Consider the following 17,767-nt stretch of genomic DNA (forward strand, 5'->3'; position numbering starts at 1 on the left):
ATTTGAAAAAAATCCATCAACATGCCGGTTCAGTTACCCAACACCACTGTAAGTGAATGCTGACTCAGCTCAGCACTGAGTGAGACAAGGTCTGAGTGAATCCAGTTTATTTTGCTGAAGTTTGGTCATTTTCCACCAGAGACATTACTGATTGAAATGCAGAACTTGATCTCAAACAAATAAGATTACATTTATGTAATCTTATGTAAACTTTATGAAAAATCGTATCACAAGAACAATTCAAGTGCCAATGAAATGCGAAGAGATGCATCTGAAATGTATTACTTAGACTAGAGTAGAAATACAAGAAATGCAAATACCACCATCCTATATATTCAGCTGTTTGACATCTTCATATAACTACTCATGTAAGGGGCTAAATACTGACTAGAACAAAGTGTAGTTTTGTTAAATGTGATCACGGGTGAGAATCTTAGAAGTCTTGGGCAAGAACTTTATGTTAAGAAAATTGCTTTTGCCTTAAAATACCCCTTAAAAGAAAGTACCATCCTTTATTTTTCATGTGGCTATCCCTTGTTTCCAGACAAGATATAAGGTTGCTCACTAATCTGTAAAACAGTACCGTAGTAATCTCGATAATGTACCAGTGACACTGTCACAATAGGTATTCATAATATCTGGTTACCAAAGCACTGTATAAGCATCTGTTGGCTGAGAAACAATTATTTAATGTTCAGTGACCTGAGAACCGGGACTAGGTTGCATTAACATAACATTAGTAATTTTAGCAGGAGGGCACATTTTGAATACGGTTGACAAAAACAGCATTGCGTGAGGAACCCCAAAAGTACAGGCAAATAATGACAGCAAAGGCCTTGAAAATCCAGGGACTCTGAGATATACACCTGTCACAGCAGCCAAGTAGTGTTTGCTAAAGAAATGCAACCTTGTGAACTAACATTTGGTCTACAGATAACAAAGAGAACACAAAGCAGAATGGAGGAAATGTAAAACAAGCCAATTACAGTAAAACTTGGGGCAATTTGAAATTGCTGGCCAGTGAATGAACAGTAAGTGTACGGTGGCAGCAAATGAATAAAAATAACCCTAAGTGAAGCTAAGAGCAAAAACGAAGAAACCTTCACCATTAAGACTGTGTTCTTCACCAGGAAAAATACAAGACACTGAGAACTTGCTATAACCACCTACCCATAATTTTTTTCAGCAGACCTCTCCTGCCCTTGTTGGCCTTTGGATCTCCAAGGCACAGGCAGGGTAAACGTTATACATGAGAAAGGAGTAGATACCAGAAAGCTTGTGTATGTGAGTTTTAGCTACTTTATTAATAGGAATTAGCAGTAATTGGATACTTTGGCCTAAGATGTCCAAAGTAATTTTAAGTGGACTGATGAAGCTCTTAATAGATTTCCTAGTTCATTTACACTAAATAATAAGTTTATGGATCTGCATATAAGGTGAGTTTCTCTCACCCACATAAATCACAAGAGAAGTTGGGTACCCGGCACTTGAAGCAGTTATAAAAAGATGACCTTTTTCTCCAGTGATCACAACTGTATAAAATGAGGTTGAACAAGGCTGAAGTCCATCCAGTAACTTCAACTGTATGATTTTCTTATTTACATTAAATAACCTAACTTGTAAATTTTGGTCAGAAAGAGTAAACCTGGATTTTCTGTGAACCAAAGGGAGATCTAGGTAATTGTTGTTACTCAGAAAGGATGGAGGCTGCTGGGACTGCACAGATGCTTGCCAGAAACATTTGGTGCCACAAGATGGCAATCACGCATTTCCCACAGCCCTCACTTGTGTAGAAGGTTCCGGAAGTTCAGTAGCACCAAGGAACAGGAGATCTACATTGCATCAAGGCAAAATAAACAAAAGTCACCTCAGGAAAGCAGAGTCATTATAAATGTTGCATTCCTCATAACAGTTTATTAAGGTACCTTTATAACAGAAAAGCTACATGAGGTATGGAAAAATGAAACTAGATTTACCATCCTAATCCTATTTTGGCAATTTTTCCCGTAACATTGGGAATACTCAGGACCTTGTCATTAGTACTTGTTGCCACTATTAGAAAGAATGATTCATTCTCCTAAGGGGGTTTTGGCAAGAGAGAAATGATAGAAAGAGATAAGTGTGGAAAGCTGGGGAAGAAGCCAGAACAGGATTAAGAAAAACAAACAAGCAAAAAAACCACACCACTATTATAGACAGATATACATGCATACACAGAGTACACGTGTGTGCGTATATATACACACTGTACGTTTGATCTTTACTAGACTACGTATAGTATACATACAGTGTGCATACATATATATACAGTGTATGCTTGCTGTCAGAGTACTGCAAAACACACAAACAAGCACAGTAAAAAAAAAGTGGATGAGTACAGAAACTGAATTACTAAGTTTCAAAGTTTGAAGTTTCTGTTTAATTCAATATCTAGCAAAATAAGCTGAAGGATTCCTGGATCACTAAAAGCAGAAAAGGAAATTATTAGACTTCTGCATTTAAAAAAATAGTCAGCAAGTACACAACTTCAAGTCCTGAAGTATTCTACAGCAACCCAAGATACCAGAGGAGCTGTCATGGTTTAAGCCAGTCGGCAAGTCAGCCACGCAGTTTCTGCTCTTCCCCCCACTGAGGGATGGGGAGGAGAATTGAAAGAATGTAACTCCCATGGGCTGAGATAAAAACAGTCCAGTAACTAAGGTATAACACAAATCACTACTGCTGCCACCAATAATAATAATGATAAAGGAAATAACAAGGGAAGAGAATACGATACCACCCATCAGAAATGAGCCCGACAGAGAAGAGGACGTGCCTTTCCGGGGAACACCCAGTTACATCCCTGGTCATGACGTGCTGTGGTATGGAATACCTCTTTGGGTAGTTTGGGTCAGGTGTCCTGTCCCTGCTTTCTCCCAGCTTCCCTTCCTCCCTGGCAGAGCATGACACTCACAAAGTCCTTGGTCAGGGTAAACATTCTGACCAGCAACTGAAAACATCGGCTTTATCACTATTATTCCCAGGCCGAAAGTCAAAACCACAGCACTGCACCAGCTACTAAGAAGTAGAAAAACTGACTGCTGCTGCTGAACCCAGGACAGGAGCATTTACTACTTTATGGGATCCCTCCCTCTTACACAAAGAGTCTGCGACAGTATGATTCTCTTCTGAGAGCCATTATCATAAATGGTGAGTCAAACCTCCTAAAATCTCCATGCTGCTTGTAAACATCCAAGCAGATAGAGTGCTATCCTTCAGAACAAACTCACTACACAGGTTGACTCACCATCTTCCATAGAAGAGGTCTGCCACCATTTGCTACAAGACTGGATGAAATGCATTCACAGACTAATTTAAGTCTATACTTAAACAATTGCATACACTTATATGTAAGCTACAGGCAAGCCATAGATGATACTCTGGAAGTGTAGAGCTAAATAAAAGGGATAGTAGGCTTCGCTTGACAGAAACAGAAGATGTCAGTGTAATGAAGACTAAGATCACGTCATGTGCTGCTTTTGGCTAGCACATCAAAGCTGCCAAATATGCCTATGCATGGCAAAGGTGAAGGAATCTTATCTTTCTAATTAAAATTATACTGAACCACTGAAAGAAGCATGACAAAGCAATTGTTGAGAGCATTAATGGCCTGAGAACAAGGTTATAATTCAGTAAGTTAATTGTGTATATTTTGCTCATCGGTATCCAAATAATAGTCACGATTTATTGTCAATAGACAGATTTTTTAATACATTTTGCATTTTTCCTCCAGCTGTACAACCTCCCAACCAGTTAACATCATGATATAAGACAATCTGAAAAAAGTTCATCTATATGTTATTAATACTGTAATTAAAAAGACACAATAGACAAATGACAAACATTCCTGGTTGAAAAAGTGTGTGAGCACCATTTAAGCTTAACTGTGCCACTAACACATTAGAGAAGAAACATTTCTTCCAGTACATTCATGACAATCGTTTAACAGCATTTCATGTATATGGAATTAGTTTACTCTGTTTATGATTTACGTGGGTGCTTTTAGAAGCCACAGGAAAAGAACAGATATCCCCAAAAAGAAGAAAATTAAGACCATACAGTCACAAAAGTTCCCACAGCCATACTGCAAAGCCATACTCATGAAGGAAATCTATGTAGCACCTGATTGCTATAAACAAGGTCCTTCAGCAACAATAACAACTGGATTAACATCACATTTCTCATTAAACCTTCATGAACATCTGCAATGCCATATTCAGAGAATCACGGAATCACAGAATCCCGAGGATTGGAAGGGACCTCAAAAGATCATCTAGTCCAACCCCCCTGCAAGAGCAGGGTAACCTAGAGTACATCACACAGGAACTTGTCCAGCCAGGCCTTGAATATCTCCAACGTAGGAGACTCCACAATCCCCCTGGGCAACCTGTTCCTGTGCTCTGTCACTCTCACAGTAAAGAAGCCTTTCCTGATGTTCACATGGAACCTCTTATGCTCCAGTTTACACCCATTACCCCTTGTCCTATCACTGGACATCACTGAGAAAAGCCTAGCTCCATCATCCTGACACTCACCCTTTACATATTTGTAAACATTGATGAGGTCACCCCTCAGTCTCCTCCAAGCTAAAGAGACCCAGCTCCCTCAGCCTTTCCTCATAAGGGAGATGCTCCACTCCCTTAATCATCTTAGTTGCCCTGCGCTGGACTCTCTCCAGCAGGTCCCTGTCCTTCTTGAACTGAGGGGCCCAGAACTGGACACAATATTCCAGATGCAGCCTCACCAAGGCAGAGTAGAGGGGGAGGAGAACCTCTCTTGACCTACTAACCACACCCTTTCTAATGCACCCTGGGATGCCATTGGCCTTCTTGGCCACAAGGGCACATTGCTAGCTCATGGGCACCCTCCTATCCACCAGGACCTTCAGGAGAACAATTATATTTACCTGAGTCTCCAAAAATCACTGCAAGGCCATGTTTCCATATGGACACTGCAGAAAAAGCACCATCTATGTACTCAACAACAGTATCTCCTGCAATGCAGAGATTTTCTTTGGAAGTTTTCTTACACAAACATGGATGCAGTTGGAGGCTTCATTAACTTTACTCTTAAAAATTTACTTTACATTTGTTTAAAGAGGTTTACCTCTAGGAGCCATGGTTTTAGTTTTCTGTCCAGCAGAATATCAAATCCCAGGACTTCAAAGCAGACACTGTCACTTCCCGGTGCTTGCCCTGGCCTGCACATGCGATAAGCATGAAGAACATGTGGCTCTGCAACTATGAGAGTCTTCACTACTAACTCCTGTAGGGATTTTTTTCAGAAAAATTCATCAGGAGAGAAGACACCAGTATATATTGAACTAAAGTGTTTCATAGTTTAATCTTTGAAATTTCATTAAAATATCTACTAAAAAAATACTTAAAATACCAAATAAATGGTCTATAATAAACTATTCCTCTGGAGTACCAGACACATTCTTTATATAGCCCTAGAGCATCTTGTTATAGTTTTTATAGTACATACATACTTCTAGGTATGTAATAACTTAAATTCTAAAAGCATACTGGGAACAAAGTATAGTATAGTATACCAAATCTTTACCCATTTCATTTTGCAATATAATTTTCAATAAATATTCTCAGAATCATACATACAGATAGTGCCTAAACTCTAACAATGTCAGACCTATTACTCATCTAAAGACACTTGTAACATAACCACTGACTTCAGTGGTGCAGGTTCAAGTCCACAGATCTGTGCAACGCTGACTACAATTTTGTAAATATTCACACATAAAATTCACTTCATACTTTAGAGGAGCCTCCAAGAATTTAAATGGGATCATTCCTTTGTTTTATATTACTTATGTGAATAGTTGTTTGAAAGGGCTTTTGTCCCTCAGAAAAAGTTCAACATTGAATTTATAATCACTCTCTGAATTTAGTCTTTTAAAAAAAGATAATCATCATTTATAGCAGTATAGTTCTTTGTGGTATGCATTGCTGAGAATTTGGATTAACTTTCAAAAATCATTCTGGATTCCAGAAGCAATTAATTTTCTAAGAATACACACAATAAAGAAAAGGCATATTAGTTTTATCTTACTGAAATATCATCCCAGAACTTGGAGACATCAAGATTATTTGTTTGTAGAAACTCAGTAAACCATTTTATGGAGCGTTTGCTTCCTTTGTCTTCTGTTTCATCCCGTTCAAAATGTTCATTATGTTTATTGACAGAGTAGTTAGTCAGATGCATATACAATTGACTCTGAAAAAAGGAGAAAAGGCATTAAAAAAACCCTCAAACCCCAAACACTTAAACATAACTCGAGAATGGTCAATTTTCAAAATAATGAAAAGAAAAATACATTAAAGCAATAATGACAGAGTTCATATTTGCAAATACACTATATGCAGACTTAGTATTTCTGATTCTTGGAGATTTCACCCACTGAATGTTCTAGCCTTATAACAAAATCTGTTCTCGTATTTAAGCCAGTTGTAGTCAACCAATCTACTGCTCAACATCTGGTTAGGTATATATCATATATCTGCTATTTTTACAGATCTGTATGTAAACAACTACCCCAAAAAAGAGAAGAGATTATCATAACTTACAGAATTATTACATTCCCCAAGAAGCAAACAATAAAGATGGTATTTTTAAGTGCTACTTTAAAAGTGCTAAAAGCAGTCTGGCATCTGTTTCATAGACAATCCCACATTTCAGTTTTCACTGTAGCTTATTTATGAGAAATGTTCTCATTATAGTGGTACTTTAAAAAGTCTTTTACATATAAATTCATCTGCCATGTTGATATCTGCCAAAATTGCTCATTTTTGAGTGGCTGATGGCCATACATCAGAGGGAGGTAAATTTCAAAATATACATTACATAAGTGAGTGCTATAGTTTCTTTATGAAGCAAAATGTCACCAATAATAGATTCATGCTATTAGTTGCATGGAAAAACAATAACTACCTTTCCAAGGCAAATTTATGAATCATGATTTATATATATATTTATATGCTTACATTATCCTGCAATACAGATTACTGTACAGATCAATTCAGCTTTCCACTCACACTACCATGATGACTGTCCTCATCACAGTGAGTTCTCTGTCATCTGTCATCCCTTACTTGAGTGTAGCTGATATTCTAAGCTGACCATAAGACTCCTGTTCTAATTCCTTTTTGATAAGACAGCTAATAGATGACACAAGCCTTCTGCTGTCATCTCACTGCACTCACTCATGTTTAAAACACCTTAATGACATTAACAAAACCAAACAATTTAATTGCAGGTTAATTAACAATATATTGTATTAGCACTACAAGTAATTAATTTCTCCCATGGCTTCCAATTACTGCTTTGAGAATCATTCTGAAAACTATTGTTTTTGAGTTGTTGTAACTGTCATCTTTCCATGAAATTCAAACCATTTCAGACAAAACAATTACTTTTCAGACTACAAAACATGAAAGTGTTTTGTTCAACATCTGAACTAATCTTTAATCTGAAGTTATCTGGTACAATGTCACTGTGGAACAATGTCATCTGAAGAACAATGTCATTAGTGATGAAGCCAGGTTATTCCATACAATAGACAAACTGCAACATGAACAGTTGTGAGAACACAGAAATAACTGTCTGTTCTGTTCATCCACTCAGAGCAGATTTCAGTGCTGCTGATGCTGAGATCAGTAATGATAAAATAATATTAAAAGCAAATTATTCCAAACATAATATTGGAACCCTTCCAAATAGACCACTTGTACCAGTATCCAAATTATACCTGCATTCTTCAAACATGCTCTGCGAGACAGTGACAATGTTAAGTGACAAGTAGGCAGAAAGCTCTCATGTTGTCTACTGCATAATTACACTGAAGCAGCTCTAAAGTATATGGCATTGAAAAGGAATCATACAGTAGCAACAAGTACAGAGTGAGGTATAAAACCCAAATCTACTGATGCCTCCCAGTGCTTCAGATTTCTTTCTTTCTTAAGAGACACCTGAGTGTCTGGCTGTGCCAGAAAAGAGGAGTTACACCTCTCAGGAGGAGGGGAGATGCTATACATTGAAGAGGATTAAAGTGTTCAAAAACTTTAGCATGTCCCTTACCATTTCTTTTTGCAAGTTTACAGGCAACCTAAAGTTTTAAGAACATACTCCTTTCCCTGCTGAAGTGGTCACTGACAGACAGTACCAGAAATAGATTCCCTCAAATTCAGGGATTGCAGTGACTACTTTCATGCAGTGGTCTTTTGTATCACTGTTTCTCCACTTATTGCATATGTTTCTAACACAATGGCTAAAATATTGCAGGATCCTCAGCAGAAGCTCCAGACTTCAGGAACATTAAACAATGATCTAACAGGAGATAAACCTTATCCCCATACCCCACCACAAACTGAGTCTCAGATAAATATAAAAGCAATGTAACCATTAAGTTATTTTATTTTACCTCCTCCAAACACTACACAGGCAAAGAAATTTCTACATGCACAAGTAATAAATTGGAATGAACTCCAACTTACCAAATTTGAGTCACTGGGGGGATGATACTTTTCTGTGCCCATTCTCACTAGTCCATCATGATATAAAAATACTTTTAATGGGTCACAGGAGGTGACAAGAATATACACACGTAAATCAAACTTGTAGCCTTCCATAAGAAATGGCTTGTCAAGGTATTCCTGAACAATCAAGTGATCCTGAGCTTGTAGCTTTTCTGCGTTTCTTATTAAAGAGATCCTGGTAAAAATGAAAGCTATTTTAAAAACATGGAACTTTAACATTATTCTTCAAAACAGATTCTCGTGGGTATCCAGCCAGGTAGTCAGGCTAAAGTCTACCTGCAGAAAGAGACATATATCTGACTTGTAGGGTAGAGAAAAAGTTCTTCCTTTACCTGGTTTTCGGTTTCCTGTCTTTTACTGTCTTCACTGGATAAAAAAAGGCAATGAGCCATTTCAACATAAATTTCTGCTTCCTTTGATTCAACAATTTGTAATAATAGGTTCCCTTTACACTTACAAATTGTTTGGCAGAACGACCAGTGTCCAGCTTCTGCAATTATTCCCCATGCAGCTCTAAAAATAGGCTTCTAGTCTTTGTCACAACTTCTGCCTGAGGTACAGGCTGCAAAGAACTTTCAGTGCTAGCCTGACCTAGTGATGATGTTTGCAAAGCAGGACACTAAGTACGCGTGTGGATGGCATAGATTAAGCTCAATATTTCTGTATTTCAGTTTCCTCACATCAGAATGAAAAATTATTTATATACACACTATAAACTGGTAGTCCCTAACTACACAGACTTTTAAATAACTGTAATAGCTAATATTTTTCAGGTACAAATATTAATCCCAAATTCCCACAGCTTTGTTGCCTTAATCTTATCCTCTATTATTTATGATACATTTCAGTATTCTGGTGCTGAATACTCCTAATATACTGAAGCATTTTCCAGGCATTTCTCTGAATTATGCTGCTACCTATCCCTTCAGCTTATCTTTACCCTTATCAAGAGGACTGAAAAACCAGGAAATGGAAAAGCTTGAGGGGCTTTACTTTTACAGTAATTCTGATATATGTAAGAGCTTTAACATATAATTAATATAATTTTGTATAAGCAAAATTATATTAAAAGCCATAAAAGCTCAAATTGCAATATCTAGACTCAGGAATAGAGTTGAAAATGAATTTGCAGTATTTATCTCTTCTTTTTTTTACTGTGCAGCCCTGTCAGAGGCAAAACTGTCTCAACTGAACTGCAGATTGCAGCCTCCTCAGGGTTATCCCTCCTCTAGCACTGGCATCACTACCTTCCATGAGTGTACCTCCAGCCACATTCCCAAAAGCATCTCCTCTGTTTCACCTACAGCTATGGCTGCCACTCTTAAATATGTTTGTGCTGCTCTGACTGGATTCAGTTCTGGTATGCAATGGGGTGGTTGGGCTGCTCTCATAGCTGTTGAAGGTCCTGACTTTCTCCCATATGACACCCCTGCAGCCTGCAGCCCCCAAAACCCTGCCATTTATGCCAAATACAATCTCACCCTGTAAGTCTAAGCATAACAGATAACTTTGCAATAAAAATAATCCTGCTTTTAAGAATTATCTGAGCTTCATAAAAAAATGCATTCTCTAATTATCCTATATTCAGAACAGCATTAAAATACCACTTCAATTTAGCTTTAATTTTAGCTGTTTCTGTTTGTTAAGCCTATGTCCAATACATCAGCTTTCACAAAACCTGAAATAAAATCTTCTTACTGATACACAGCTTCTGTTAATGTAAACAGCATTGGATTCCACCTTTAATGGGTAAGAAGACTGAAGTTAGCAGGCAACTTACCCATGTCCCATTGCACCATTAGCTGGTTTGACTATGAAAGTTTTCTGTCTACGTTTCTTCTTCAGTTCTTTTACGTAGTTCTGAAACTGTGTGTATTCTGCAGGGAAGATCCATGTTCGAGGAATAAAACTATACTCCTGAGGCTGACTTTTGATCATTCTGCAAAAAAAAGTAATTGAGTTAAAATCTTTCAACTACTTTGATGTTTCAATCCTCAGGATTAGAAAGCATTTACAGTAATTTGACACGGAAACTTTGTTAGGAAAATACTGTAATATCAAAGCAAACTTCTGCACCTGTTTAAGAGTAGTTAGAGCTCTATAACATATTCATATGCACACAAAAAAAAAGCAGATTATCTTGTGCTTTTCTGCTTATTATCGTATCATTCTTGCTTATCATGTTACTGGCATCCATCTCAGTTCTTGGCATCTATCTCACTTCTTCGCATCCATCTCACTCCTGCTGTAGTTTCTGTTCAGTTACTCAGATGATGTTAGTCCTATTCTTAAAAGTACCAAACTCACAATAGACCATGTGATTATAGACCTTTCCCTACCTAACAGATTACTGGATTCCTCTTTTTTTTTTTCCCCCTTTTATTTCCCTTGAAGGGACAGGGATATTTAACAAGCATTTTAATTTTCATATTTTATGTTTATGTGTTTGGGGATGTATAAGGATCAACACACACAAAAACAGCACCTGGGACATTTGACATTTCTTCATGGGTACAAAAAATATTAATAACAAGGATCAAATTTAAAATTAAAATAGAAGCAATTTAGGAAGGTTTTGTTTCTTTCTAGTCTTTTGAAGGAATTTGAAAAGTAAGGAGTTGTAGTAAACATACTTTCACACAAGCCAAACTACTGCTCATACACCTCTACCACAGTGCAGAACACACAAGCTTGGATTTTTGTTTGGTATAAGCACATTAAGATTCCCTCAGTACCTTATTTAGTCAAAAGAAAGCAAAGAAATGCAAAGCAAGGCAAGAGGGGCCGGGGGGAAGAAGAGCTAAAATAAAAATAAGGTTAAAACATCACAGGGAACAATTTCTGAAACTGAATCTGATTAAAGGATACAGCAAGTTCCTGATCTCCTTGCTTTAACAGTTGTGGTAGCTGAGGTAGAGAGCACATCTCATTTTATGGCTATGTTGTCTGTGCAGGAAAGACAAACGGAAGAGCAAAAATGGTAAAGAACTCAGTTAGCAGAAGTTTCCATCACCCAAAGCTGTGTATCTGGCAGGTAGGAAACATATGATCTTGAAGGTCTTTTCAAACTATGATTCCATGATTATATCCACACCAGACTGGCAGTATGTGCTAGATACATATGGGTTAGCTTTAAACAAAGTAGCTTTAACACTGGTTAACAGCCAAGTTATAGGAGCAATGTGGACTTGGTCGTGCTATGCAGACACAGTTAGCAGCAGAATAAATTCAGTTTCTGCTGAGTTAAATACTGGTGCAGCTAGCTTGTTTCAGGTACTTGGATTACTTGAAACTTCATGCATAACCTCATATGGAATTAGTTCGTGTAACTCAAAACTACTTTGTAACATAGGGTGGACACATCTGAAAATACAAATATCCACAGACCAACAGAAAGTGACTGGATATTTTAAAATAAATTAACTGAGATAGGAAGTTCCTCACTTTGACTTTTTTTTTTTTTTTTAAATGGCATCATGGGGAATTTTAATACTTTTTAATTAATTACAGTATCAGGATAATTTACATTTAAAAGAGACAGTATCACTTCAATTTTTTATTTCTACTTTGAGCCCACATAATATTCCTGATGCAGCACAAGTCACTTTTTCTTTAAGTGGCTCAAATACTAATGGAAAAAACAGAGCTGCCAACGGCATCTGTAAGGCCAGGACTGTAGCCAAGCCCTACTGGTATAATAGATACACTGCCACCAAATTGCTTAGCCAACTACACAACAAACACTGCAGAAACCACAATTGCTATAGTAGTCTTGAAGTACTGCATGAGGTTCAGTGCTTCTGCAGCTTCATTGTAACTATTATTTTTACAAATCTGGTTTGATGAAAGGCACCAAGTATTCAGAGATAGTTTAAAAAACAGAACTAGTTAATTCATGACTCATGCATATTTTTAAACTACTCTCCATCTGCTATATATTTACAAATATTATTACCTTGCTAACTGAATCGTTTATCTAGTCAGAAATTATCCCATTTAGGCAAAAATAAATTGTGTCAGTTTCCACTCCTCTTCAAATTATCATATGCATCCTGAAGTGTTACATGATACAGACTTGCCATTTAACTTATTTGCAGGTTTCAATACACATACTCCCTATTCAATCAATATACCTTCAAGCTATCCTAGAAACATTCTTTTGTGGCTGCAAGTACATCAATTCTACAAGCCTTTTTCTACCTAAACCATGACAGATGCGTAACTGGGTAGACTACAGCATAAGGCTTAACCATTGCTTACAAGTTCTGGTGCGCACTAAAACTCTTCACAAAAGAATTCAGCTCTGTTCTTTCTTTCCCTGCTTGGCCCTATTCAGAAATGGCTTAGTAACATCATCAAGTAGCTTGTGGAATCAAGACCTATTCCACTACAATAGCCCTATTTTCCTCCACATCTGCTATCCACTACTGTGGGTAACCACTTTTTCACTCTGCTGCTCTATTCTTTAGCCTTTGCAGTCCTAGTAAGGACTGAAGAGGAGGTCTGAGAATTAAACAGCAAATGATTGTTCTTCTGAGTGCTATTTTAGCTCACAGATACAATCAGACTGTACTCTTGTTTCTCAGAATGCTTTCTGTGCAAAACAATTGAAGTTGTCGAACAAAATGTAGGTTACTAAAGAAATGACTTCTCAGTCTAATAACACTGGTTCTGCTGCCTAGGTTTCAAACTCCTCTGACTTTTCAAGTATGAAAGGAGGTTAGCAGGTAGGTATGGATGAGAACAATTCTTCGTTCATGATCAGTTCACAAACCTTTTAAGCATAAACATAAATGGAACACTGGAACAGGCTACCCAGGGGGGTTGTGGAGTCTCCTTCTCTGGAGACATACAAAACCCGCCTGGACACATTCCTGTGTAACCTCATCTAGGTGTTCCTGCTCCGGCAGGGGGATTGGACTAGATGATCTTCTGAGGTCCCTTCCAATCTCTAGCATACTGTGATAAACAACAAAGGTGCTGCAAAAAAGACCATCTCATACATGGGTCTATTCTCTTTCCCCTTTATCCTGTACACCTTCTCCCCCACTTACTGTGTTATTCTGTAATCAAACTTATCATTCACATGAGAAGATCTCATCTAAGAGACCATTTACACAAATTAAGAGACCATTTACAGAAATTAAGATCTAGTTGGCCCTACAATGGCACCTCTGTTCTGATTATTCCCCTTGAAAATGATGCTTGTGCCCCTTTTGTTCTCAATTAGAATTATAGAATAGTTAGGGTTGGAAAGGACCGTAACATCATCTAGTTCCAACCCCCCTGCCATGGGCAGGGACACCTCACACTAAACCATGCCACCCAAGGCCTCACCCAACATTCAATTACATTCCTGCTTCTACCTTTTCCATTACTCTTTGTCCATTACGCTTTGTCCATCACTTTCTGTGCTGGGTTGTCTTCCTTCACATTACACTATCTATTACACTGCTTCCTTCTACCCTTGTCCGTGTGAAAACCCCATTGTCTTGTGATCCAGAGCTGGATATTGGCTGTAAGAGGAATTCCTGCAATTCCTCCTGAATAGCATTTGCCTCTCAAGAGTCTAGTAGATTTGTTCTTTCACTCCATTCCCAATAGCTAGCAATAAAATGAAGGTTAAGATCAGTGTAACAACAGAAGTAAAAGTAAACCAAAAAGGAGTCTACTCTCCTCTAATTCACTCCAGTTGTTTCATGAACTCTCAACAGTACAAAACCCACAGCTATTCAGTAGCAGCAACAGAAAACAGTGCATGCAGCAGAAAGGTAAGGAAACAGAATTAGTGTTTCTGCACAATCTTATTCAAATGAATTTTAAGACAGAACAGCAGCTGTGTGGAACAAAATCCTCCACTCTACAGACAAGAGCTTGCTTCACCATTTATCCCAACTGACTTGTGATTTCACAAGCAGTCAAGGCATATGATTTTAATTTGTATAAATATGAATACTAAGCATTAAATTGTGAGGCTAGATCTACAAAACCCAGACTGATTAAAACCCTGCTATATCTACTGATACTAAGCGAAGTCACAACATAGATGTCTGACCAGAGTTATTGTATCAGAGAAATTATTCCCATTTTATCTATAATATGTGCAATGTCCACATGAATACCCTTTAAACTGGGCGTACCACTATTATCTACTGATATGAAGCAAAGTCACAATATAGACATGTTTGACTAGGAGTTATTGTATCAGAGAAATTATTTTCCCATTTTATCTATATGTGCAGTTTCCACATGAATAGCCTTTAAATCGTGTTTAAAACTCAGAATACAGTAGGTTGAGAGAGGTATAATCTGACAGTATTTGAAAATAATGCGTGCATGGTAACAAGAGCCTTTTGTCCATTTTGCACATTTTTTTAAATCACAGAACTGTAACAATACAGAGGGATGCCACTGCCTACCAAACTGACTAATGTTCCATTGTTTCCAAGACCCCTCCAAATCACTGTTTGCCTCTATGTTTTTATCTCTGTGTTTTTACTTAAAGTCTGGAAGGGGGAGTGAAAAGTGTTTGTGTGATGTGTATTGACACAAGGGAGTTCTGGCCCACATGTAAGACATGTAGACACCACAGCAATGCACATAATATTTGCCTCATAATAGTTGCGTACATTCTACATGTTATGTGTCATATTCACAAAACAGAAAAGGAAGGGGGAGACAGTAGAGATATCACATTAATTACATTAAAATATGAGAACAAATTCTGTTTTGGTAACAGGAAACGCAGTGTAGGTAATGTCTGGGGCCAAACGATTAACTCCATTAATAATTCCTCTTTAAACTAATTTAGATTAGAAGAACCAAATATTCACACACACTTTAACTTTTCCTTATTACCAGGCCATTGAACCATTATTTAGTATTGTTTTCTTACAGGTCCTACTCACAGATTCTCAGCTACCAGCTATTCCACTAGAGTGAGGAGAAGTTATAATTAGATAAATTAACCTCTCTGACTTATTCCTTATATAAACAGTAAGATGCTTCAGGGTTGTTTTTTTTAATATAGTAATTAATTATTTTAATCAAATAATACCCATCCACATACTAGTTATTTTTTCTGTTCTACCATTGCAGGATATACACCTGGGTGTATTATGTATGAAATGTGTTGCACAGTAACTTAAGGCTGTCCTACATTCTGCAATTTGCAGACAGAGAACTGAACCCACAGAATTTTCCACTGAAGTCAACCAGAGAGACACAGTAGCCCACTCCAATACTATAGATCCAGGACCAAAGCCAAAGTTATTAAGGAACTTGGAAAGTTATTGTTGGTCCTCTCATAGACTCTTAGTAAAAATAAACAAACCTTAACTGCACTGCGTCAAATACTATGGCTGAAAAACTTCTTAATATTAAAAGAAAATTACTTAGTCATGTTTCTTGCCAGAAAATCCTTTCTGCAGATCTCCCCCATTCCTGGAAAATGGTTTATTCTCTGAGGAAGGAGAAGAAAAGAAAGTTTGTTGGTACGTTTTAGTTTTCCTGCCACACCTAATAAAAATCATTTAAAACACTCAACCGCACACTCAAGCAAACATAATTAGTGTTCCACATAAACTGTTTATGATAATATCTTACATTATGCTACATAGTCTTAGCAATAGAAAAGATGCTGTTAGTTGTATTCTCTTCCACCATCACAAGTGCGCATTGATTTAATTTCAGACGTGAAAGGAGACTATCATACCCTTACTCACAAAGCTACCTACAAAGAAAGAATGCTCTCACAAAATAATGGTAAATAAAGGAATTATTTATCCACAGAAACAGTGGAGAGAGCTCTGCTTGTTAACATACTGCTTAAAAGTTTATGAGCAACTTATAAATGATGTTTTACATCTTCTTTTAAACTCTGATCATTCACAACACCCAACTGGCAGACAAAAGCATGAAAGAACAGCCTTAAGTATTGAAACACCAGATTCCAAGTGGTATGAACAGATAACTCTGGAAAAGAGAATAGGATTTTAAAATCTGTAGTGGTATAGCCCTACTGCTGAGTGGTATTTTGTGGCAGGGTGTTTTTTTCCTGTCCACACAAACGTAACTGACCAAAAGTAACACATTTCTGAATGTTTCAGAATGAAGTGGTTTCATGAAACATGTCAGAAATCCTATCACTCTACCTGATAGTTCTGAAGCTCAGCAATCTTTTCTTGTTGCACAGCAGAATCACTCCATATAAGATTAGCTGTTTCATCTTCATCACGTGTTTTCACAAATCCCATTTCTCGTATTACTACACGTACTACGGAGAAATCACATATTTAGGGAATATTTTGAATCTCTAAAATAGATGTGTTTTGAAAACGTAAAAAATCAGTTAAGAATTTAAACACTTCCAATATTCAACCCTTTGTCTGAGAACAATGTTAGCATGCAAACTATTATTTATCTGCCAGTACTTCCATCAGTCTATTGCAAACCTGTCATGACAACATTATACAGCACCTTGTACTGCGGCTGGAATCAGAGCACAACCATTGATGAGAACTCTAAAGAGCTTCAGTGCATTCCCCAGTCATCTAGTAAAAGTCCATTTGCATGGCTTTTTGAGTTAATCTTGGCTATCACATATGTTAATTTTAAAACAGTGATGACTGCAAGTGTCACTGCAGATAGGGGACGAGAATGCCTCTTCAGTCAAGGCACAAAAGTAAATGCATACATTGTTTTAATATAAAAAACAAACAAAGAAGAAAAAAAACCTTCCAAACACATACAGAATCCATAATTAGAAGGTTTTCCACAGCCTTCTTGATTACTTAAGCTTTTGCGTTTCAAGGCTCTTCCCTGAGTGAAAAATAGGGAGCAACAGCTGCAGCGTTCAAAGCTACCAACTCTATGTTCCAAAAAAAAGAACAAAGGATTCTTACAAAAGAAAATCCTTTGGAAAAGTCTCACTGTCAGCTTGATGCAAAGTCCATTAATTCACCCCCATTAGTTAATCAATGGTTATTACTATTAGGAGGAAAACAAATATGTAGCTTCCTACCAATTTCATATTTTGTGCCAGCGACATTGGCAGTGATGACTCCATTCTTCTTCTTTCTGACTTTTCTTTTAATTGTGCTTTGATAGGGTAGTCCCGAAGTCAAAGCCAGGGGAGCAGTTCTATGGTTCTCTGAAAAATAATGTTGTAACTGTTA

At 37.3% G+C, this 17,767-nt stretch overlaps 1 protein-coding gene across 1 annotated transcript in view; it reads right to left on the minus strand.

Annotated features, from left to right (window-relative positions):
• The window catches only part of TTLL7 (tubulin tyrosine ligase like 7), a gene marked incomplete at both ends in the record, with an annotated part of 50,719 nt that overhangs the window by 32,818 nt on the left and 134 nt on the right, over positions 1 to 17,767 (minus strand). The window contains 7 exons of the mRNA XM_080623665.1: positions 5,146 to 5,304; positions 6,109 to 6,273; positions 8,550 to 8,766; positions 10,372 to 10,530; positions 15,986 to 16,053; positions 16,745 to 16,866; positions 17,614 to 17,742. Of these exons, the coding sequence (XP_080479791.1) occupies positions 5,146 to 5,304; positions 6,109 to 6,273; positions 8,550 to 8,766; positions 10,372 to 10,530; positions 15,986 to 16,053; positions 16,745 to 16,866; positions 17,614 to 17,742 (1,019 nt within the window). The remainder of the gene's footprint in view (positions 1 to 5,145; positions 5,305 to 6,108; positions 6,274 to 8,549; positions 8,767 to 10,371; positions 10,531 to 15,985; positions 16,054 to 16,744; positions 16,867 to 17,613; positions 17,743 to 17,767) is intronic.

Source organism: Psittacula echo, assembly GCF_963264785.1.
Source record: "Psittacula echo genome assembly, chromosome: 7".
NCBI lineage: Eukaryota > Metazoa > Chordata > Aves > Psittaciformes > Psittacidae > Psittacula > Psittacula echo.